At 36.5% G+C, this 24,205-nt stretch overlaps 1 protein-coding gene across 6 annotated transcripts in view; it reads right to left on the reverse strand.

The window, feature by feature from the left end:
- Positions 1 to 1,855: 1,855 nt before the first annotated feature.
- Positions 1,856 to 24,205, reverse strand: part of ERO1B (endoplasmic reticulum oxidoreductase 1 beta) — a 32,533-nt gene continuing 10,183 nt past the window's right edge. For 2 of the 6 annotated variants that reach the window (XM_072856415.1, XM_072856412.1), the window contains 14 exons: positions 23,861 to 23,944; positions 23,417 to 23,458; positions 18,911 to 18,993; positions 16,924 to 16,997; positions 14,124 to 14,244; positions 13,988 to 14,034; positions 12,830 to 12,841; positions 11,948 to 11,974; positions 10,404 to 10,496; positions 10,002 to 10,248; positions 9,088 to 9,157; positions 7,811 to 7,897; positions 6,413 to 6,546; positions 1,856 to 2,509 (listed from right to left, as the gene is read on the reverse strand). In XM_072856415.1, coding sequence (XP_072712516.1) covers positions 2,425 to 2,509; positions 6,413 to 6,546; positions 7,811 to 7,897; positions 9,088 to 9,157; positions 10,002 to 10,248; positions 10,404 to 10,496; positions 11,948 to 11,974; positions 12,830 to 12,841; positions 13,988 to 14,034; positions 14,124 to 14,244; positions 16,924 to 16,997; positions 18,911 to 18,993; positions 23,417 to 23,458; positions 23,861 to 23,944 — 1,206 coding nt within the window. In that variant the 3' untranslated portion in view covers positions 1,856 to 2,424. Of the gene's footprint in view, positions 5,505 to 6,412; positions 6,547 to 7,810; positions 7,898 to 9,087; positions 9,158 to 10,001; positions 10,249 to 10,403; positions 10,497 to 11,947; positions 11,975 to 12,829; positions 12,842 to 13,987; positions 14,035 to 14,123; positions 14,245 to 16,923; positions 16,998 to 18,910; positions 18,994 to 23,416; positions 23,459 to 23,860; positions 23,945 to 24,205 lie in introns of all 6 variants that reach the window. The other 4 variants (XR_012041591.1, XM_072856414.1, XM_072856413.1 and 1 more) reach the window with 4 other exon arrangements.

Consider the following 24,205-nt stretch of genomic DNA (forward strand, 5'->3'; position numbering starts at 1 on the left):
GAAAATTTGTGAGTTTGAAAAAAGTTATATGATCATCTCTGTCAATCAGTTCTAGGTGTATTATGTAAAAGAGTAAGTCAAATACCTAGCCAGGGAGATGGATAGATACAACAGTGCTTACTTATTTATTCAATAAAAACCTAGGAAGAACCAGGAATACGTAAAGCAGAAAAACCTCAAGTGGACCTAGAGGATAGATCCTGTATAACTAGCAGAAGGTCAGCAAGGCTGTGCTTCAGCCTTGTATGTTCAGGGATAAATTTGGTGGTTTGAGGTGAAAGTGGTGGATAAATACCATTCTAATATGTGACATTTGCACAGAGTAAGCCTAAAAATAATTAATACTAATCTAAGGCGAGCAGGAGCCCTAACTCTACTTCAGGTCTTTTTATTGTGCCCAGTACTGACTGGTATGCTCTACTGTGAAGAACTCTGCCCCACCCCAGCATCTCTTTCTCCCTCCCCACATGAAACAAATACTGTAATTCAATCCACATTTCCCTAGGAGAAAAACATATTTCTTAGAGTAATTTTTACTTCTATAAAGGTAGTTCATTTTGAGGTGTACTACAGCATCCCCAGAGGCTGGATGTTTTCCTCATATTCAACTTCAGGAAGTACAGGAAGGAGAGAATTCTCGTACACATTTCACAGAGGATATACAGGAAAAAAAGAAGGGATGGGGAGTAGATCTGATCAGGTCTGCTTGGAAGCAGAAGGCATAGTAGTGCCACACTCATATGCCAAGTCTTCCACAAGGTCTTTGATTGTGGGGCCTTTGTGGTAAAATCAAAGCACGAGCCTTGCCTCTGGCAAAAGCACCCTGCCAATTGTTTGCCCTCCAGAGCTTCCATTAGTTTCTTCACTTCTTCCTGAATGTTCATTGAAGAAAAAAAGCCAATTAAACTATCAGCCAGAGATTAAAAAAGGTGCCACAGGGTTGGGAGAACAGGAATTTTATTAAACTGTTTAGAGTTCTACAATCGTGTTTGTACAAAACTGCCTGAAGACCTACTGCAAAAAAGGCTGCAGGAATTACCTTTTCTTCACAGCAGATAGAGCTGCACAGCAAAAATTTAATTATGAGAATTCTGCACTTAAAACAAGCTTAACCCCTATGCCGCAGTATGCATGCAAAAAAAGTGGAATTACAAGTGACTGTATCCAACCATGAATTAAATACTCTCAAACACAGGAGATTTAAACAACAATGTGAAAGGGAAGATCTTAAATTTAAATTAAATCACTAATTATCATCACCTGTGATGATACCCACCTAAACTGATGATACCCACCTAAACTGAGGATGAAATATGTGTATCAAAGTTTTAGTAAGATAATTTGTTAAAAATACATACGTGGAATGAAACAAAGCTGCAGCAACCCTTTAGGGGGAATAATTTCACATGAAGAGCCCCACTGGGTAAACCAACCAGAAAAAATATTTACAAAATTGATTTTATAAGCTATTCTGAGAAAGGGACAGAATGGACCAAACTTCATTTCAAAATAAGTCCAATTGTTTTAAGAGGCAAAAAGACTTAAAACAGTGGCTAAATTTGGCCATATTCATACAGAAACAGACTGTAATTCTGCCGCATGCATTTCTGATGTGCTGACATGCTACAATGCACTGTAAACAGCAAGCGATACACAGGTTACGTTCATCTTTTGAACAGAATTAAAGTGAGAATGAAAGCCTGCTCATCATCTTGAGCTCAAATGACTGACATGTAAATAATGTAAGTTATATAATTTCTACCAAGTGTAGTTGAAAGGTAAATGAAATGAAAAGTAAAAAAATTTTCAAATGAAAACCCAAAAATTACATCCACAAAAAGAAGTTGTAGCAGAAAATACTTTAATTTGCATTTTATAGATTCAAACATAGCAAAGATTCAGAAGTGTTTAGGTCTCAATAAGCAGTTCCAACATTGATTTTGATTTTAATAAATATTACATTTTAATAGGCTAGCTATATGGAGGAATTGTAAAGTGATGATTTGCTGATAGCTGCTTTATAAACATAAGCATCTAGATTATTTACAACATATTACAGGTCATTTCCCAGAAAAGCACAAAGCAAGGTCAGATAAAGGCAACCCAACCATCAAAACACAACTCAAGAAAGTGTGGCACAGTGTATTCCATGCACATACAATGACATACAGCACAAATCATCAGCTGAAGTAGGAAAACACTTTTGTTATTCCAGCTTACACAAGTCTCTATATTCTACTGTTTTAAATCTGTATTCTCACCTTCCTCCTCAGGCACTGAAGAGCAAGTTGTTCAGCAACAGTGCCCTACATTTTACCTATGCAGTTTGCACCAAGTCTTTTTCACCACTTCACCTGAGTCTTCATGACTTGGGAAAAATGAAACATTTTTGTCTTTGTCGTCTCACTACCTCTGGGATTACAATCATTGTGTCATTTGTACACGGCAATGTACTTTTACTCTGAAATGAATGGCAGACAGTGTTGACAAGCTGATCTCCAACAGGGAGCTGGAATTTAAAATAGTTTACAGGTCATGGACAGTGTCACTAACCTTATTCTTTAGTATAAAAACGGATCTGTACATTTCTAAAATTTAATTTCACATATAAAGAACTAAGTCATCCGACTCACATGGCAAAACTTCATAGGCAGCATAGTCACAGAATGTACATCAAATACAGTAAAAAAGATGGTGACAGGAAAATTGTTTCAACTAGATTTGTAACAGGAAAAATCTTATGTCCTATTTCTACAATGGCAGTGAAGTGAAATGCCTTCCATATTCGATCACCAAGTGAGATGTACCTTCAAATGCAAAAGAACTTCCCCGTACACAGAATTTGCTGTTCACTTGCATTCCTGTGTTTTCATGACACAAAGGAAAAGAAGAAAAGCTTCCCATCTCTAAGTCCTTACCCAACGGTATTAACCTTGCCTGCGCTGTGCCAATGAGGGTTGCAAGGAGCAGGTGTCCAGGATCTGCGTGCCTGAATCTCTCACCTGTCCCATGAGCAAGTGCATGATGCTAGTACGTGATGCTGCTTTAGTGTCCGTAGATTTTAGCCAGGCACAGGTGGAAAAAAAGAAAAATAACAAGTTGCATCCCCAGAAGAAGGTTGGAAGCAATTCACTTTCCCCATAAAGCAAGGGGAAAAAGGGAAGAACCAATTCTGAGACTCGGGTCCTTCCTGGGGCAGCACAGACAACACAGTTTATTTTCAATTAGAAAATCCTGCCTAAAGCTTTAGGCACTATAATATATAATAATACAGATAAATCCCAGCTATACAGTATTCCTCAAACAAGTGATCCTACAGGTTCTAGCCCTTGCAGGTCAATCCAAAAGGCAAGGAATTAATGGCCAACTGAAAAACACACACTTTCAACACACACAATTACTCAGGAGAGTTAGATACTCAGGGTGTAACTCATTTACCAAACACAGCTATTCACATCTGAGCTAGTTACCTAGATTCCTACTTCCATTTAATGAGGAAAAATAAACTCTAGGGTGCAAATCACTGCCTCCTAGAGTGGATCATACAAAGCTCTGAATAGGTCAGATGAATCCACCTAGAAATCACCTGCCCTTCTCCATTAACTAGAAAAAGGAGGCCTGTGGTGACTTGCTCAGACATGGGTGCTCACAGGCAAGAGAGGCTGCTGGGTAAGAACATAACGTCCCAGGCTGGCATCAGCTTTCTCTAACACCACATTAAATTATCTACTGGCTTCAACAGGAACTTACAACCGGATACCAGTTCATTGCTAATTTGTCCAACTGTCATCAAAACTTTGTGGGGGTGGTTTGTGGGGTTTTTTCTCTCTCTCTTTTTTTTTTTTTTCCTTTCTCTCATTTAGCTTATCCCAGTTTGACTCAAGAGGGTTTAATTTTTTGAGAAACAGTATTTGTTATAATAGCAAGTGTCAGCAGGATAGTCTCTCCTTTCCAGTCAGGCAGAAATTTGAGGCTAGCCTGGAAACAAAGGACATAGAGTGTATTCCAGCTTTCAGAAAATCTCAGCTGTAAAGGACCACGTTATGGAAGCCAATACAGTTACAATCAATTATATAAACAGGTCACTAAATATCTGGTAGGGTGAAAGATGTTTAAGAGCACTTTATTTTGTGAAGACTTATTTTTAAAAATGAGATATATCTACACTGTACCAGCACTTCCTACATTCATAACTCCTAACTTCACTTTGAAACATGCTGGTTTAAAAAAAATTATTACTTCATTTTAAATTTAAACCAATATTTGGTTGCTACTAATCAGTAGTGCTGTTTCTGAATTCTGTTTTGGACAATGGTAAGTTATCATTGACATTTGTGGACAATGATACACGAATAATTTCTTATTTTATGAAAGTTATGTTACTAATATACCCGTTTTATTATGCTGAATATCCTTTTAAAGAAGATACAGTTAGGGATTGCATAGATAGAGTATGTGGTATTAAATGTCAGTGTGATTATGAATTTTAAAAAGCATCTTTTTTAAAAAGTGGCTACAAAAACAAGCACGCACTTTTAACATAGCACTAAAACATAACCCATACAGAGCAAATCTATTTCCACGGCTCAAAGACTGATGTGTGCTATTTTAACATTTTAGACATTAAAAAGACAATTTCTGGAAACTGAACTTGTCACTACAATCTAGAAAATAAAATGGGATAGATGCGAATTTGATTGCCTGAGGCTTTTCAGCTAGCAGCACTCCATTGTCTCCCCCGCCCTTACCCCCAGCAAATGCAGGTAGCCAAGGGGCTGCAGAAAAGTCACTTCCAACTGTGCTGCATCAAAGACAAGGTAGTTATTTTAAAGAAAAAAGGAAATTCTGAAAAGGAGCACACAAGGGAAAAAAATGTCGATATCAGCATGATCCAAAGGAGCTCAGTATGAAATAAAATTTTCTGCTCAGTAAATTTCCTATTTTTAAGTAAGTTTCATCATTACAGTAAGAAGTCAGAACTCAACAAGAGCCTTGTTTCCTTTTTTTTTTTTTCTTTTACGCAGTCAGAATCAGCATACCCAATCCTCAGAATATACTGAAAGTCAGTAATGGGGGGGGGGGTGAGAGGTGAACCACCTCTCTCAGGCCAAGTCAGGGTGGAGGTACATAAATTTTCATATAAAACAAGTGTCTCAGAAAGACAAGAAAATAAAGAAAATTTATGACGTTTCAGTACAACGGAACTGTGAGCAGAGAACTTAAAAAATAAACAGATCAGCATAATTTACACATTTAAAAACTATATATTTCATTCATAAATATCTTTTCTAATTAATAACCATTCCTAGTTTAAACATAAATATTCAAGTTGATATTTGATTTTACTTTTTATCAGTTCATGTGAGTCCTGTAAGGATCAGTTCCTTCTGCTCAATGCAGTCATGTAAATGGTCTTCACTAATGGGTTGTGCAAAGGCCTTCATTACCTAGTTTGTTGTAATAAAACTTTAAAATTCTGCAACTCCCTTATACTTGTGGAAAGCCTGTAAAACAAAAACCCCCTAAGTGTTAGTAAGTCAACTGCAAAAGAGAAGTGCAAATCATCATCTTCCATGGGGGCTTTTTGTTTTGTTTTTTTGAACACAATTCTGTTCCAAAGATTAACTAAGATACTACTTTCCCTCCAAAGATCTACTATCTGACTCTCCATTATATTTACATACTATATTATAGGGATTAGAGTTTGGATATATTTTAAATTTTCCCAACTTCATTAAACATCTATAAAGATCTCTAACCAGTAACAAACATTAATTACATTCTTTTAAACAGGACCAGATTGTTACAGTCAAGGTCTGAAGAACTAGCATGATGAACAAAGCAAGTTCTACACATCTTTTAAAGCTCTTGAAATGTTTTATTTCATCACTTGAATGGGGTGAGTTTTTGCTGTTTTCAAAAAAATCAAACAAAATGAAAGTTTTAACGAAAATAATCACATCATACACAAAAATACAAAAGCCTAAGGGCTAAATGGCAGCGTTAAAAAATCTCCAAGTATTTTTCTTCCCTTTCACTACTTTTGACGTACACACATTTAAAACAGAAATTAAAAAAATGTAGAACAGCTCTACTCAGTGTCCAAAACTGAGGAGACATACCCAAAGTCTAATGCTTAAGACTATTTGAGACTTAAACCCAGCTTTCACAAGATGGAATTTATAAGATTTGAGATAAAGAGATTAATTGGATCCCAACACACAATGATGACCAAGGCTAATAATCAACACTCCACATACTCGGTTTGATGGCATTAAGTTTATCAATATCGCTAATAATAATTCAGCCTTTAAAAGCTAAAGCCACATGTACAATACCGTCTTTCCACAGACCTTGAGTGTTGACACTGAAGTTCTACTGTTTTTCTACTATACAAATGATAAAAACTTACCTTCCAAAGGCATTTACAAGAGCAACTATTTCTTGACGTGTAAGTTGAAAACCTTTTGATGGGCTATTCTCAGGAAGGCTCTGTATTTCTTTCTCAGAAAACAAGATCTTCAGAGCAGTTCCTAAGCCTTGAGTCTACAAGAATAGTCCAATGTTTTAACATCAATAAGATCACCCCTTCACTTCCCATCTCTTTTCTTCTCAGCCACAGCAGACGCATATGAAAATATGCCTGTTACAACACTTCCAGCTCCCTCCTGCCCCTTACCTTATAGGTGCCCTACTGCTGCAGGAGCTGTTGGGTCAGATCTCCCCTCTTCTTCTCCCCTCCCCCTTCCAAGTCAAACTAGGTTTTATTGTAAGGTTTCACAACGCTTCTGCTTTTTCCACCTGCAGTCCCAGTGGCAGACATTGCCGTTTCAGTTTCAACCCTTATTTTCTATACAGAAGTAGAACAGAAGAAGCTATACTTATTTCCCCTTTTAATCGGGCTACAGAAACAACCACTGGATTTTGACAAAAAGTGGTTGAGGCTGGCTGCAAGAGAATTTTACAGGTCAGGAAATCTGGCCCTATTTCATTTTGTGTGAGAAGGAAAAAGACATAGTAGATCAGAAGCATTAACTAGGACAGGGGTAGGCAGCACTCCGGAAATTCAGAGACCACCAAATTTTCAATGTTATAAATTTCTTTGAAAAGTGAACTCTGATAAACTTAATGCTATACAGCAGTATAGTACAGTAGGCACCCCAAAGTAACAACTATTCTCAATTTGGACTTAACATTAGTCTTGAGGTTTAAAATCTTGTTCTAAAAAAAAAAAAAAAAACCACCAAAAAAACCATGTCCAGTAACTCAAATTCTGCTTTTCAACTTTCACCTTTACTGTGCACCTTTGCATTCATTTGCTGCCTTCTGCATAAATTGTGAAAATCTGAATTACTTCTTTTTCTTATGCCTCAATTTGTGGAGTTAAATCTCACGCTGAATTTCTAACAATTAAGCAAGTGCTGTATTTCCAGGAAGGCTTCCCACAAGTGATTCCACAAGGCTCATCTTGAATACTGAATACAAATAAGATATTGACTGCCAGTAAGACTTTTCTGTGAAGCATCTGCTTTAAATACATTTTTTTCAGAGAATACAAACTATACCTTTTAGTAATCTAAACAGCTGTTGACTAAACAAAATAAACATTTTTTAAACAACTTTTTTAAAAAATTGTTTAACAGTGAACTAAACATATGTCTATTTTTAATATACAGGTAAGGATATCAAAGACCAACCATGTGCAGAAAGTCTGAATACTAAGGTCAGAGGCATCCTGACAAAATAAAACAGATGCTTATCTTCTAACCTTCCCCTCCCCCCATGCACACACACATAAAATAAACTATACCTGCAGTTTGCCCCACAGCCTGCATTTGTCACATCCAACACAATCCATTATGCGGGATATGTTCTTGAAATGCAATCTGAATTCTTCCTATCAGTTAAAAACAAAATAAAAAACATAAAGTACCTCTTAGCTTTACAAAAACAGAAGGTTAACTAATTTAGTACCACTAGAATATCAATTCTCTATTACTAAAACTGAACAAAATCACTACCATATGCGGCCCGGCCATAACAAAGGTCCATGTAAACCCAGAATCTTGTTTCCAAGCCACTGCTGATAGTTAATTCCTTGGAAAAAAAACCAAAATACAGGACATGCAGGGTAACGCTTGGATTCTGTACACTGAGTTTCTAGCAACTTGCTCAAAATTTTCTGAGCTATAAGTACTGTATCTGTGTCCCTGCCCAATTTTTCTTCCATTATTCAACTGCCTTTTGAACCAACCTATCCTTTTGACAAACCAGCAAACAAGTTACAATTCACAAAAGACATTTCCTGTCCAAAGCTATGGGTAGATTATTGCTTTGTAGCTTCAGTCAGAGTGGAAGCAAGCACAGCACAGAACTAATTAATACTATCTCAATTAAATTTTAAGGTCAGAAAAACACTAGCTGGGCTGATAAACTACTGGCACCTTTCTAATAGCATTCTTTCTAATGCTGATGAAATTCCATACTACTACTGAAGTAAGTATTAAAAGGGTTAATAAGTATTAAACCAGACCTTTATTACTGAGCCACACTCCAACTGTGGAATTGTAGTGCATACCAATCTGAACACCAGCATGTTAACACCGGAAGTTGCTAGGTAGTAACAGCATTCACATTAGGTTCCCATGTCTAGGAACTATGCTCTTCTAATGTTAAGTATAATATATAGTATAATATTATATAGTATAATCTAATGCCATATAATAAGGCATCTTTTTTAAGCAAACATCACTTTTTTTTTTTCCAGACGCTTATGAGAAACAGATTATTTAAAAAACACCATTGCATCTACTGGTAATACAAATTCAGCTCATTTGCCTCACCACAGTCCTGATGGCAGACCCAAGACACTAAACCAGAGATTTCAGTCCGCTTGGCTCAGGACAACACCTTGCATTTATTTACTACAAAGTAGATTGAGAGGCCTCAGATACAATTCTGTAAGTTTTTATCCCTGCCTCTTCTACTCTCAGCAGTATGCTTCTGGTAGGTAAAGAGGCTTTCTAAAATAACACAACTTAATTCAAAAATTGATATTTTGGATGTCATTCAGAAAACTAGCTTTACCTTTAATGACTTGGCTCCTTTTTTATCTCCAGCAAACATGGACTTTTCATCAAAGTGCATATGGAAGGACCTAATAAAGACAAAATGCAAAAAAAGCCAAACACTGGCCTAAACTACAGTGTTCCATCCAGCTTGGTGAGCAGCTGATGCCATCAGTGTAAAATACTTTCCAGAGTTCCTAGTCTTTGCAGAATAGCTCTTAAAAAAATTACTGAATGGTATCAGTTTTACTATTCAATCACTATAACTTGAAATCTGCTATTTAGTTTTGTTGAGAATTTTCTTCACTCCATTTCCACTGATCATGATTTCTTTCTAATACACACCGAAATCATCTTAATGTTTGCCTTCCAGTTGATCTTTGCCTGACCACATCTCAAATACCTAGCAAGATTATGATTAGGGACAGCAATAAAGCCACATAGCACATTACCAATCACAAAAATTAGCGAGAAGGTGAGCAAAGGAACTGGACTAAAGAACCTTACAGAGTAAGCAGAAGGAAGAAGGGATGGCTAAAACCCCACAGGTTAAGTCTATGATAAAAGCTGGACTACTCACTGGATCATTACAAGACTACATGTACTATTTTCCTTTTCAAAATAAATCATGTGCATCTTATACCGAAGAATCAGAAAAAGCAACAAATAGGGAGCCCAGGGTGTTGTGTGGGGTTTTTGTTTTGTTTTTTTGTGGTTTTTTGTTTTTTAAAGATTGGTATATTCAAACCTCAAAAAATATTCACCTGTTCCCATCAAATGTACAAATTCCTCTTGTTCTTTCCCATTACTTAATTTTATTTCTTCATTCCACTCTCCTCCTTGTCCTATCCCATCAAGAAGTCATCTATTCTCACTTGTGAATATAACTGAGAATTTCAAACTATAGAGAAAAAAAAAAATCCTATGCCTTACTTTGTATCCCTGAAGATATCTAGTAAGAGAGCTTTAGATTCAGCATCCTCATGGCCATTTCCAGTGTAAAGGTCAACAACTGAACGTTCAAAGTACGGCGCAACCTTTGACAAAGCACGCAGCTCTATCAAATATAAGAAATACAGATTTTTGAGCCTCCTTGGTCCTTCTCCTTTTGTTTCAATGGGGTCAAAGCGGCGAGTGAACTCTTTCACATTCGGTCCCCAGCGAGGCTTCCCCCAGGTTTCTACAGAGAGGAAAAAAAAGGGCAGGGGGAGTAAAACATACATATTTTAAAAAAGAAAGCAACTAAGCATACACCAACAATTTTCAGAAAAAAAAAAAAAAACGTTACAGATATTGTGGAATTCCATTCAGCAATTTTACCTAGGCTTAAATTACCTTCAAGAAGATAATTTGCACACAGATGCAAGTTGATGCTAGCATGAAGTCCAGAAATGAGTTTATAAAACACTCTTTTCTCAAGGCAAAGACCTGTCCAGGAAAAAAGACAAACAGACCTCAAACTAGATACTGGAAATAATATATTAAAATGAATATACCTTGACATTTCAGTGATGCAAGTCTGCATCATTTAACTTTCAAGAGTTACAATTACAGTATTTCAGCATTGTTAATAAGCGCTTATATCCATCACAGGAAAAGTTTACCTCTTATTTTGTATATAAAGAAGTACTAAGAATGAAGTGTGACATTTCTTACTTGGTATTTTAGTGTTCTAATAAATGCAGTCAAATAAGTATCTGGTCAATTAGTACAGATAAATTGCCACACAAAACTAAGATGTTTACATTGTTTGAGCAATAAACTTGAAACAGTCTTGAATTTTGACAGTCTGGAAACCAGAACTATACTGTGACCCATCCTACTTAGAATTAAAGCTACCACTGAATTAGAGTAGTGACCTTACAGAAAAACATCAAAAACCCCAGAAAACCTTATGGCATTGTAAAACAGCAAAAATATTTCTTCCCAGCTCTACTGTAAATTCACTGAAGATTTAAATGCACAGAGCAAAACCTTGAAAAATATGACTTTGATGGATACAGACTTCTACAGCATAAACAGAAATGCAATGGCATTGGGTGGCCAAAATACAATTTAAATGCAGATATTGCTTATAATACCACTTAGACTCAGAGACAGAGACTACACTTGGAATTTAGGAGTTTGTTCCTTTCTCAAAGATATGTTTGGGTGACTTCCCTGCCACTCCAATCTCCACAAAGGGAAGCAGGAAGAGCTGATGGTGAAGCCTATCTGTGAGGCTGAGATATGGCCTCATTTACAGACATCACATTTTAAAAAGCGTGTAAATTTGTATGCTTTCCTACAATAGCACTAGTTAGAGATTTCCAACTAGACAAGCAAAGGCTTATGAAAGGCAGAATGAACTAAGTTTAGAATTAAGTACATTTAACTCATTTACTTTTCTACACACCTCTAAAACGCTATTTTGATTGCTACCACTGTAATAATAATTTCCACTTAAATATGAATAAAAAGCAAATTGCTTTGCCTTCTGAACACACATTATACTTATGTTAGTTTACATACTGGGAACAGAACCATCAAAAACTTTAATGTTTTTAAAGCTGTTTTCAAATAAAAACACTTAGCAATGTTACTTATAATGTCCCTGCTTAAATGTCTAAAATGAGCAGAAAATTCAAAGTAACTTGTACTGAGGTGAACTCCCCCTTTATAAAAGATGAAACACTGAAGGGTTTGAGTATACCATCTAAGTGAATGAGAATATTTCCAAAGACCCTCAAGAAAAAAACATTCTTTGAATGACACTCAGAAGTTCTGCACAATTTATTAAAAAGTCCACACTATGAAAAATATTTGGGGAGATGAAAAAAATACTATGGTGTTTCTTCTAGTGAATTTAACATTATATTAACCCATCCAAGAGCCTTTACCTTCTAGCCATGTGTAGAAAGATTCTCCTGTAAATACAAAGTGTATAGGTAAATGAAGAGTATTCATTTTCAACATTACAGTATCTTTATATTACTATGCATACTAACATTAGCTGCCACCTGGACATAAAGCTAAATAATTTAGCTATTAAAGTGAGAATAAGCACTGAAGTGGCTGAACACTGAGGTTAGTTTAAATCTGTTAGGGTCAGAATAGGAGAAATACAAGAATGAGCATGACTAAGCTACTGGTCAGGGCATTCAGAAGTGTATGGAAGCGCAAGCCTGATTATATGCACTAGTGGTGAAAGACGTGACAAAAGACTGTAATTATATCTGATAGCCTCTACCTTGACTGCTAACTGTCTGAAGGTTTCCTGTAGGCTTAGATCTTTTGCCTGAGAGCTTTCAGTTGACTGAAAAAAAATCTTAAAGTCTGTCTCACCGTAGACCGACCAAATGCTTTTTCTCTCCACTCTCTCCCTACCTTCCCAAAATCAAGGACATTAAAGAAAAGTACACAGAAAACTGTCCCTCTTCTTTTAAGGGATCTGACATCAGTATCAATGGGGCTCTGGAGGAGACCCAAGAATCCTTTAATTTATGTATCTCCAGTTATGTCGCCAATAACATTATCACAACACGTATTCTGTTACAAGGATAAGAACCAACAACAGAACTGTATTTTGTTCTTATCCACGCCTTCCCCCTACTCCAAATGAAAGAATTATCCCAACAAAAACATTTTCTGATCAATCATCTGCATAAAACCATAACTTTCCTGACCTCTAATGCAATAGCAATAAAGTGAATAAATCAGATGTCCAAAACTCTTTAATGCTTACTTCACTTCTGCAAGTCAAGCAAAATAAGATGACTTACCATCATCTCCTCCTTAAGGGAAAAAAAAAAAAAAAAAAATAAAAAATCCATAAGCATTAAAAAGATAATTTCCACAGCAAAGTAGTAATGAAACACAGGCTTTACTACAAACACTGAAAAAGTGCAAGAAACCTTATTTAATCTACAAAAAAAGGCTACTTTCCATCCTCTTCATCCTCCTCAAGACCACCTGAGACTAAACACATTATAATAATGAAAGTCACTATGAATTTGAAATTTTAGTAGCAGCTGATTTATATATTCTTGAAAGCTATGTTTTAGCTTCAGAAAGATGGTTAGGAAGTAGTCTTCTTCAGTTCACATTATTCAACAATCTGACCAGTGTTCCCTTCTGTAATTCTGATCCCTGAGTTAAACTGCTCTTACAATTCTTTTTGTGTATACCAGCAATATATTACCTCAATATTTATAATTACTAAAAGCTACCTTGATTTTCTAATGTGTGGTGATGTTTTCTAACTCAATCTATTGGCTAATAGTTAATTTTTAAGGGAAATGAGACACACTGACAGGGGAAAGCTGATTCATTTGGAACACCAGGTTATAGTTTTCAATTTAAATTTGGAAACTTAAAACCCAAGTCATTGGCATACTTTTTTTTTTTTTTTTTACATTCTTACAGATAACTGAGTCTTCCTAATTATCCACTCTTTCTTCAAATAATGCAATTATTTGTACATTTGTAATACAGTAAACATTATGGATGGAAAGTGTACAGCTACACATTACACTATGATGACTATGAGCTAAAGTGATTAAATTAAATGCTCTAGGAAAAAAAACAACAAGGGAAGAATACAAGAGTGCTGAAATTTTTGTTGAACCTTAACTCCTTCTCATCCACATTGGAAAACAACTGTGACACTTACTAAACAGTTTGAGACTTCCTTTAGTTTTCACATTAGCTCCCCTGACATTAATAACCCTATTCATATGCATGAGATTAAGCATGTATGTAATCAAGTATCACAAACCTTAGTCTAAATACTGAAAATGGACAGCTACTCCTACAGAGGAAATTAAAAAAGCAGAAAGCACAGCTACAGACTGAAGATTATTATTTGTATCACTTGTACTGCAATAGTCACTATGTTAAAAGAACTGCGTTAGAAAAAAAAAAAAACAGGCAAGACCCACCCCTACTAGGCGCCAGTGGATTTAAAGGACGATAGACAGATCGAGGCCTAGAAAATAAGTTAGAAAACACAAAAATCAGTTTTAAGCTAAATTAATGCACAAGTATAAGAAATAGGCTTCCTCCCCTCCCAATTACTTGAAGCAGTTTTCTTCATAGATGCTGTTCCACACTCTCCAAGCAGACGGCCCCTTGTATCCAGTGTAACGTTCTGGATTCAGCAGCAAATCCACATACTGTGCATCTGGAGATCTCTCATCTAAATAGGAAATCTTTGTTACATATTCTAACTGATCTGTTAAAAAATATTTAATTTTAAAAGTCACACAGAATTAAATATAAATAAGAGGTCTCATAATACTATTCTGTCTTCCAGTTTGATAATAAATGCCTTGTACATAAAAATACAGCAATAGCAAGTAAAAACAGCAAAAAACCAGTAAACAGAAAGCTTGAAAGTATACTTATTCTAAAGTCTCTCGTGTGGCCATAATTTCTAAAGTGTCTGAACACCTTCTATGTGGCTTCTTCAACTCCACCATAAACACCTGTCATGCAATATGTTCTCTCACCCTATGCTAAGATATAAACAGTGTTTTGTTTTAAATGGGCTTCAAATTCAGGGTTTATTTGTCTGACAGGATTTGGTTGGGGGGGTTGCTTTTTTGAAATGGGTATACTGCTACAGGGGCTTCTTAATAAAGACAAGGTCAAAGAAGTGTATCTTGTACTTGGTACATATTGCATATTTAGTAGCTAAATCCTGGTTTTGCCAGATACCCTTATATACTGGCAGAAAGTCTGGATCTTACTGTTTAATTGAACAAACTTTCAGCATATTGCAGAACGCTCTGTTGGTTATGGCAAGAAACATGTTATTTAAGCAGCATTTCAACAAGTTATACCCTCATCTCTAAAGTTTACTACAAATTCAGGCAACATATCCAAAGAAATTTATGAAACAGTACTCTCTCTGCTTAAAAACCTCTGTATGAATAGAAACTTAAGTTTTGAGCTACAACCAGTAAAAATGAGGAAGAATTCCCTCCTCTTTGAAATTCTAGGTCAAGAGCAACTCATGTTTAAAAAAACCCACATACAATACAAGCCAGTAGTCCAGAGACTTATTCGTAGGAAGAGGCCAAGCAGTGCCACCGAGTACTTCCTCAGATGTCAAAAAAAGCCACAGAAACAGAAAGTGAAAACTGCTCTAAAAAGAAGAGATGATTCTGCATGAGCAGTTAAGCATCGCTTCAGCAGTAGTAGCAAAAACAAGAAAAGAGACAGACACAAGACACACAACAACACAGTGAGTGCCAGGTGAGACAAAGTCAAATTACAGCTTGCTTTATTTCTTTGACAGCATGGCTAACCTAAGCAGTTCCTACACTTCGTGGTCACTTCAGGTCTCCACTTCTTCTTCTTGTTATCCACATAGAACTGAGTCTGTGGGGCAGTGCAACAGCAAGCTGGAAAGCTGACCTGGGTTATAAAGTTTTTTTCAGCTAGATCAATTCCCTTATCTAGTTTATCATTAAGCCCAACAAAAAGCTAATAAGAAGTAAAACTGATGATGCAGTTTTGTGCTACAGTTGAGTGAATTAAGAGCTCTCTCACCACCGGGAAGAGAGGAGAGGAAGAGAACAAGAGTTTCTACCTCCTCCCAGTCACTCTCAGTAGTTATTCTCTCTTACCTCTCCCTGTACCAGCTCACAAACTCACCTGATAAGCCAGTTGCTCACAACAATCTGGGAGATGAGAGGGAGATGTCAACTTACTTTTCCGCTATTCAAGTAAGCTGAATCAGCTTACCATGCAGAAAGATGCGTGCCAGAGCCAGTGCAGAAAAAGCACTGGAAAAAACACAGCTGGAGGCAGTACACCCTCCTTCAGCAGGGCATGATGTAAGGAGAGATGGAGGTAGAATCAGGAACTACTTAAGTTAGTGTTACTTCTAGAAGAAATGCTCCTAAACTATCCCTTTCCCAACTAAGTCCTCTTAAAAATATAAGTAGGCAGCTTGAAAACAGTAGAGACAACAGCAGCTTATTGCATATAACAGTTCAGATCTACAGTAATGCTCACCAACTATTTATTACAGAAAGAGCTTATATAGAAAATTTTCACAGATAAGATACAGCAGAAGTGCTGAAAGAGAACCGCAGTTGGGAAGTCCACTACAGCTGCTACTTTCTCAGGTGACACCAAACATTAGCCTAAAGGTAGATTAAAACATCTTGCATTATGCCCTAAGTCTTCCTAGCATAGAAAGTTTTCTAAGGTATTTATTAAAAAGGCCTTTAGCAGTCATTCCTGAACTTGGCAATTCTCATGTTTATCTGAAAAACATTCCTTTGAGCTTTGAATGTTACAAGCAAATAAAAAGACTCACATATGTGGAGCAAAGGGAAGACACAATCTAGTATCCTAATGTTTTAACAATAAGAAAGTCCTTACAAATAAGGGTGAATTTAGTGCAGAGATCATTCGGAAACATAGCAAGGCTGCAAGAGGAACAGACTCAGTCCAAGCATAGACAGTAGAATAGCAACAAAAATAATATAGTAGTAAGAAATGGAATCAGCTGCAAGTAATTTGTCTTATATTTGTGCTAGATGTAACTCTGTTGTGAGGAGAAGCTTTTTTAAAAAAATATATGCTAGCCCCCTCCCATTTACCTTCTTTTTTATTTCCATAAAAGTCTCCTGTTCACTATACTAACAGGAGGTAACAGTGAATGTGCACTGTGTAGACTACCAAATGCTCCTTGTAAAAAACTGCATTCTTTGCATCTAAGATGGTATGAACTGTCACATCTCCATTTAGCACAAAATTAAAACTTCTTTAAAATGGTTATTTACAGAGAAACTATAATCTTTTGTGTTTTTTAAGAGACAGCAAATAAAACAAACACTCTGAAAAAGCTTAAACATTTTACCATCAAGTTCACAAAAATGATCCTGTGAATCATCGTATCTTGCCCAGTCAATGAAAGCCTCCTTACTTTGGTTACTGAGGGGAAAAAAATACATTTGGTTTTAAACTTTTAAATAAACAACATCAATAAGAGCTACCAAAAGAAACACAATCCACATATAGTAGTTAACTTGGAACTGAATTCTGAATTACTGTATCTGAAACTCGAGAATATATGGAGTTACCGCTTGTTAGCTGCACAGAGATTCAAGCAGGCATCAAATGCAATACTTTAAAAAGTCATCTTAACATTAGACAGCAAGAAAGACTTCACCATCATTATCTGAACAAACTGTGCAGTGCCAGTGACTTCTCTTCCTTCAATAAGAGCTTGGTAAAATACTTTCATAACATACATTTTTAACATTTTCGTAACCTGTACTTTCAATGAGATTGGCAATAGTTAGCCTTGCTTTTTAGTGGGAGACTGGATGTCTAAACGCCCCTTCAAGCTAAATTACTCTATGAATATGATTTGTCTTAAGCCTTTTAAATAATAATGGTATTCCACTCACCCTAGCATTTTCAAAGGTGTACTGTACCAGACAGACAAGTACTTTGAAGTTCCCACACTATGAAACACAAACAGTGCCAAAAGCTGAATGCTTTCTTCTACGCACATGTGCAGCACAGAACTACTGATGCCACACTACTGACAGCAAAATGTAAGCAAAGTTAAGACTGGGAACTCTGCTCCAGGGTGCAGTGAAGCACCTTGAAATAATGAAAACAACCTATTTCATTTGATCAAATTAGTACTAGCTCAATTCTACAAACAGAGGCAATTCTATAACAAGATACATTTCTAACCTTCTGCCAAATCACAATAGGAGACTTTATACTTGGCATTAGGCGAGGAACTGCTCCAGTAATTACTAGCAGGCAAGATTTGATAATCACAAGAAATACAGTCGATAAAGGAAAAGAACCCAAAACCATGAGGATGATGCACTGCTAGGTAGAGAACATGGAGGTTTGCGTACAAAGCACAAACTCTTCCTGCACTTGCAGGATCCATTACCTGCCCTCTCCCAACTTTAATCGTCTATCCTACTCTCACAAAAGGCATTCTCTTTAGCTCTCCATATGTGTACTCAATCTCATATTCTTTTGCCCTACAGGACTGGAAGAGCGTTAACAGCTTATTATTTTCCCTAAAAAACCTCGGATAAGGGCTCTACCCAGTTTGGTTTAAAACACCACACACCAGGCAGAAGCAGACACTTTTTCATGACAGTCCCGTTTTGTCAGATGACAGGAGAGAGTTTCAACATCCCTATCAGGTAGAACTGCTAAAATCTGTGGCCAAAGACACCACACCTCTCCATCCACAGTGAAGAACTGATTTTCTATTTCTACTTTTTAAAGGTGGAGAATGTAGTAGAAAGCAAGTTTTTCTAAGTGCTGTTCCACACACTTCCTACTCCGGGGCAACACCATCCTGTAGAATTCCTCCCACCCAACCTTGACTGTGCCATGCAATAAGCAAGATCAGGGAATTGATCCAAGCTAAAAATAACTTTGCCAACAACAAAAGTAACTCACAAGCTCCCTGATCTGGTTCACTGAATGATCACAAACAGGCACATCAGTGTAACAGAGGGACAGAGCAGGACAGAATCCCTTAATCCAGCACAGTCATCAAGAACAAAGACTGATACTGGCAAAAAGCAGAAAAAAGGTGGGTTTATTTGCAAGTTTCCTCCGACTCCTGATGCTGTAAGACACCTCTTTCAAATAATATCAAAGTGTACTTTCTTAAAAAAAAAAAGTCTACTTATCACTTAACACCTTTACATTCAGATGTTCTTGCATCATTTCACATTTACTTTCTAATGGGCTACAGAAAGAATGAAGAACAACCAACAGCACATTGCCAAAACAAGACAGACAAAATGAAATGCTCCTTTGTTACTATTTTTGTACTACTGTTGTAAATCACAGCATACCTTAAGGTACTGTTAACTGCTCCCAGTTTGTTAGCTTGCTCACAGTCTTCCAATTCTTTGGAATTATTTGCTGCTTTTGAATACTGTAAGAAAGTTCATATTTAATATACAAATGAATTACCTAAAATTCTCTGAGAACAGGTGCTGTGAAAGGTATTTCTAGGTTTAGCAGTGAATTGGCTAGTATCAGGGAAAATCCTCAGATCCTAGAAGCAGTAAGTAATTCTGGAACATTTCTTATCTCTATTTTTCTTCACTTAATTTCATCTGGCCAATTTTGCTCTGTGGATTTAACTACCACATAAAATTCAGCTAAATATGTCAAAAATTTGTTTGTTTTGCCTTTTTTTGTTGTTGTTTAAATTAAATGGAGTTCTGAAGTGTTTCAGTTACATTCTTGTAAAAGGACTCTGGAGGACAAGAAGAGTCATACCTATAAACATACCTTTTATTTTGCAGGCATAATCATACCCCATGTTTCATTGGTCATTTCAGTAGGAAAATGTATCAGTTTTGGCCATTTTCCCCTCATGTTTCATTTAATCCTATTCATTGGCATGCTTTAGACGTGCACAGGTCTGGAAGAGAGGCTTTTCAAGCTGAACTCAAATTTTGATTATTTTAAAGACAGAATTGAAGTATTTAAGCTGAACTCTGATTCTACAGTATTTTTTAAAAAGTAATCCACTAAAACAGACTTACTATTAGAATACTTCTAAAGAAAACATTTGAAGAATTAAAGATTAAATTCCACTACGGTTCTGTCAGCAGGGAATTTGTTAAGTCTGTCACCTTAAAGCTCAAAAAATCCTTCTAACAGTTTTGCAACATAATAGATAGTATCAGTGCTCTCTTAAAAGATAAACAAACCAAATTTCCTCTTTTTTGGGGTTTTTGGGTTGGGGGTTTTTTTGTGTGCATGTGTTTTCTTTTGCAGACTGAGCCTTAGGTTTACACAGATTTCTACTTTATCACAGTCCTTAAGAAATACAGAAAATGATTTAATATTAAGTAACTGATAGCTTATATAAAGCTAAACTGCTGGTTTCCCTTCACTTCAGGGCACATACATACTGACATGAAGGATTACTATCCAACATCAACTCAAAATAAAAACATAAGCTAAAGGCTTTGGTCAACCCTTCAGAAATAGCAAACAACAATAATAATTTGATAAATTTTAAAAGAAAGAAAGTAGTTCATTTCTGAGGACAGACTTGTGGTCAACATACCAGAGGCAAAGTACCACCACAATACATATCACAATACTTCTCAAAAAAGAAAGGATTTAATTAAAACTGTTCAGATGAGTAAGCAAGACTACTTGCTTTAAAAATGCATTTTCCAGAACCAACACAAGGAAAAATAGGAGAACTTACTGAAAACCAAAGAAGTGAAGGAGATTAAAAAACCCAAATAATTTAAACCTTGTTAGGGGCCTTGCCCATAACAAATATTTACTCTAGAAGGAACTTCTCACTCAATTTTCCTGGATTTGCCAGGTGTGGGGGCTCATTCTTTAGCATCATATGAATGTTCAATGGAAAAATCTGAACAAGGAATGGATCTGACCTAGAATGAAACAGATACTGCTGATTAAATAACATACTGAGATGCTGAAGTAAACATTCTGCGTGTCTAGAGTTGCAAACCAATCCCTACCCTGAAGTGAAAAAAATTACTGCCAAGAATATAAGCCTAAATTTAAGGTTTCAAACAGAATGAACATTCAAGTCTCAAAACATGTTTCCAGGCTTCACTATTCTCCAGTGTTTAACACAACAGCTGTCGGATCAGTGCTCTGTGACCACTGACTAAATCAGGACAAAGTATCTGTTCCTGCCAAAGCAGGATCTCCTAAGAGCAGTTTCTGGAAGAAAACAGAAAAGAGGTGGGCAGGAAGTAAAATATTAAGTTAAATGTTGTAACCTCGAGTTACTGCATCCTGTTCCTTGCTTCAAAGATTAATACAGCAGCTGTCATGACAGTTCTTTAATGTCTATCCCCCACAAAATGTGTTCACCACTCAAATGAAACAGGACTATAGAAAGGGAAACTACTTTGTGCCTCTCCAGCACCATTTCAAAAAGCTTATGTTGGTGCCAAGAATGAAAAAGAGATCCTCTGTTGCTAACTGCACTTCTGTGGGGAAGCTGTGCAAGTGTAACCCTGGTCTTTGTGGCTAGATGAACTTTCAAAAGAAGAACGGTTATCTCTATGGTTCAGCAAACAAACAAACAAAAATCCCCCACAAAAGCCTAAATAAAGCTAGTTGTTTACAAGCTCATCTACATTAGGAAAGAAGGGCAATAGGAAACTGCACAGAAGCCAAGCTCTTACACCACAGATAACTTCTCCACAGGATTCTACCCTGAGTATATCTACTCAAGAGATTATAGCTCTCATTGTTAAAAAGATGCCTTTGGTTATTTTCACCTTTCCAAGGCAGATACTATCAGGATGAAAAAGAGAGGGTGTTTTTTTAAAACCAATACTTCAAGGATAATCCACAAGATGCAGGACGTTCCCAAATGGACCAAGCACAGGCTAATAGCACAGTACTTGCATAGTCCTTGAAACAAAACATTCATACTAAGATGAGTTTGATGTGTCCTTAAAAGGGATATTAAATGAGGTTGTCAATTTTTAAAGATCTTTCTTAGAGCCAATTAACTGAATCATAAATAGTAAGAAAATGGTGTAGGTAAGATTTATGCCAGTCCTGATGACAATTTTCCTGCAGAAATATTTTGTTTTCTGACAGAGAAGCAGCAGATGTTAGTGTCTTTGTTCTACTACAGATTAAAGGTGCAGAATTGCCCAACTTTCAGTATTGTAGCTGGTTGCAACAACCTACAAGGCAATTCAAAGGAAACAACTGTAGCAAATATACCAGCAAATTATAGCTTCCCAAATAAGCTATCCCAGTTTCTTTATTGTGGTGAAAGCAAAAGGTGACTGATTTTTCACTTACGAAGTCCAATTCAATATGTTCATGTGAAGTATCTTAAGAACAGCATACTCTTTGGCTACTAATTAACATCTTACTTACGGCTCTCAAGATTAATCAATCAGGAAGCTCAAATGCCTACTAGAAGAATCCTTTCTAAAACGGTCTTTAAAGTCTTAAAATGCCTCTTTAGGAGGTATTACGGTATTCCGGGAGTCAGTTTCTCTACAGTCAAGCTTGGAAGAGAACAGAGTCAATGAAAAAGAGAACGGGCAACAGATTATCGAGCTAAAACTCAAGATCTTCTGCCCAGAGATAGTGCCAAAGTTTTCCCAGAACAATTACTGCTTCTTGTGCTAAAATGGTGAATGACTGACATTTAAGTCATGTCAGTGAAAAAGATGTTTCTTCTCTGATCATCAGGAACCTTTAAATGAAGAGGCGCACTTTACTTCAGAGTGAGCTTAACAATATATGTATACACAGGAGACGAGACTTCCTTTGAGCTAAAGCTTGGACAGACTTCCCTGCACTGTTCACAACAGCAGGACACAGAAGTCGTCAATTCACGATGAAGTATTCCTCTCAGCTATCTTTGGTAATCTTTCTTGGCATAAAGTCTAAACCTAATGCCAATGGTCACTTATGATATGGTGAACTATGCTCAGGTGAGGCAAACAGCGACTATGGCTGCCAGTGAGGTGGAAAGTACTGGGGAGGATGGAGATACGATAGTTAAGCAAGAGTAAGTATGGGTGTAAAACACAGCCAAGGCACTCAACAGGAAGATCTCTCATTTGGGCACCATTATCCCATCAACTGCTAAAATCCTTATTCTTGGGCACAGTGTTTGGGATTTTGGGGGGGGGGGGGGTGGTGTGGTGTTTGTGTTTCTGTTCTGACCTCTTTTCTAGGCATATATGCCCTCTTTATTTTTTTGGCTTTGCTAAGATCACTTGGTGATCTAGGAAAGATGGCTTGGAGAGAAGCAAGCAAAAGACAACAGCACAGACTGACTACTTAAGCTTGCACTGACCACTTTAGCCTAAATTGTCTTTAGGCTAATGACCAAATCATCTTGAGACTAATGACCCGCTCAAGATTAGATGTGGGGAAACTACATGTAATCGTTCAGGTTCTTTTAATATTAGAGGCTGTGGTTATATATGATTCTTACAGAAGACTGCACTGCTACTGCATCTGTGCATCTTAACCTATGGCTTTATAGAAGGTGGCCTGTACTCAGAAATGAACAAAGAATTTTGCATCAGGCATTCTGTGGCCATGTACTGCTGTCCCTGGTCATTCATTGATTCAGTCTGCACCAGCTCTCAAGCTATGACAGACTCAGAATGACATGACAGTACCAGCTATGTCAGAAACACTATTATACATAAAAGTAAAAATGTGAAGCCATATACAGGAACTGTTACAATTTCATACGTTAACAATTTCATCACTATGCCAAGGTCTGTAATAAAAAGTCACACAACTGCTGTAATGTTAAGATCTTAAAAAAAAATCAGAAAGAACTTAGTAAATAAATGACTCCTTACTTTATTAGCGCTCCCAGCCTTAATTCCAACAGGTATTTTGCTCTGAAAACAAAAAATAAATCACAGTTTTCACACTGTTCATAGAAATTATTATGCTTGATTAAAATCTACAAATTAAATATCATTCCTACAGAGGTCAGAACAAACTTGTTTTTAAATAATTAACTTGCTCCTTTCCTTTCTCAACATGTTATATCCAAAACAGTGTTAGAGCTTAGAAGAGACTTATTCTTAAAGTTATTTGTTTTATTGGTAAAATGACTAAGACCTTAAAATCCGTTGCTTGTATTTCTGCTTTTGAAATGGAAAATAATTTTATTGTCACTCTTTTATTTAAATTTAAGTTCTCATTAGTAAATATTGTTAGTATAGTATTCATCACTGCAAATTAGCAACCTTTTTAACCAAATAACCTTTTTCTATTTTATATTATTTGATCCATACCTCAGGACAAGGCTCTACATGACAATCTTTGATAGAACAATGGCCATCATCAGCCCAAAATGGGCATGGTCTCTTCAGGTTGACCTAAACATACAAAACCAAAAGTTTACAATCAATACTTACATAAGGCAACTTTAAAAAAAAAGAGCTCTCAGTATCAGGAAATCCTTTCCAATTAAAGGAGAGGATACAAGGAAAAAGGGTTAAATTTAGTACTTTAAGTTGGGGGGGGTTTTGTGGGGTTTGGTTGGTTGGTTGGTTTATTTTAACTACTCTCCCTCTGAGTATATAAGCTGAAGCTTGCTGCAGTGGAATTATTAGTGATAATGGTCTCCAGTGGACACA

Source organism: Ciconia boyciana, chromosome 3, assembly GCF_034638445.1.
Source record: "Ciconia boyciana chromosome 3, ASM3463844v1, whole genome shotgun sequence".
NCBI classification, from domain to species: Eukaryota; Metazoa; Chordata; class Aves; order Ciconiiformes; family Ciconiidae; genus Ciconia; species Ciconia boyciana.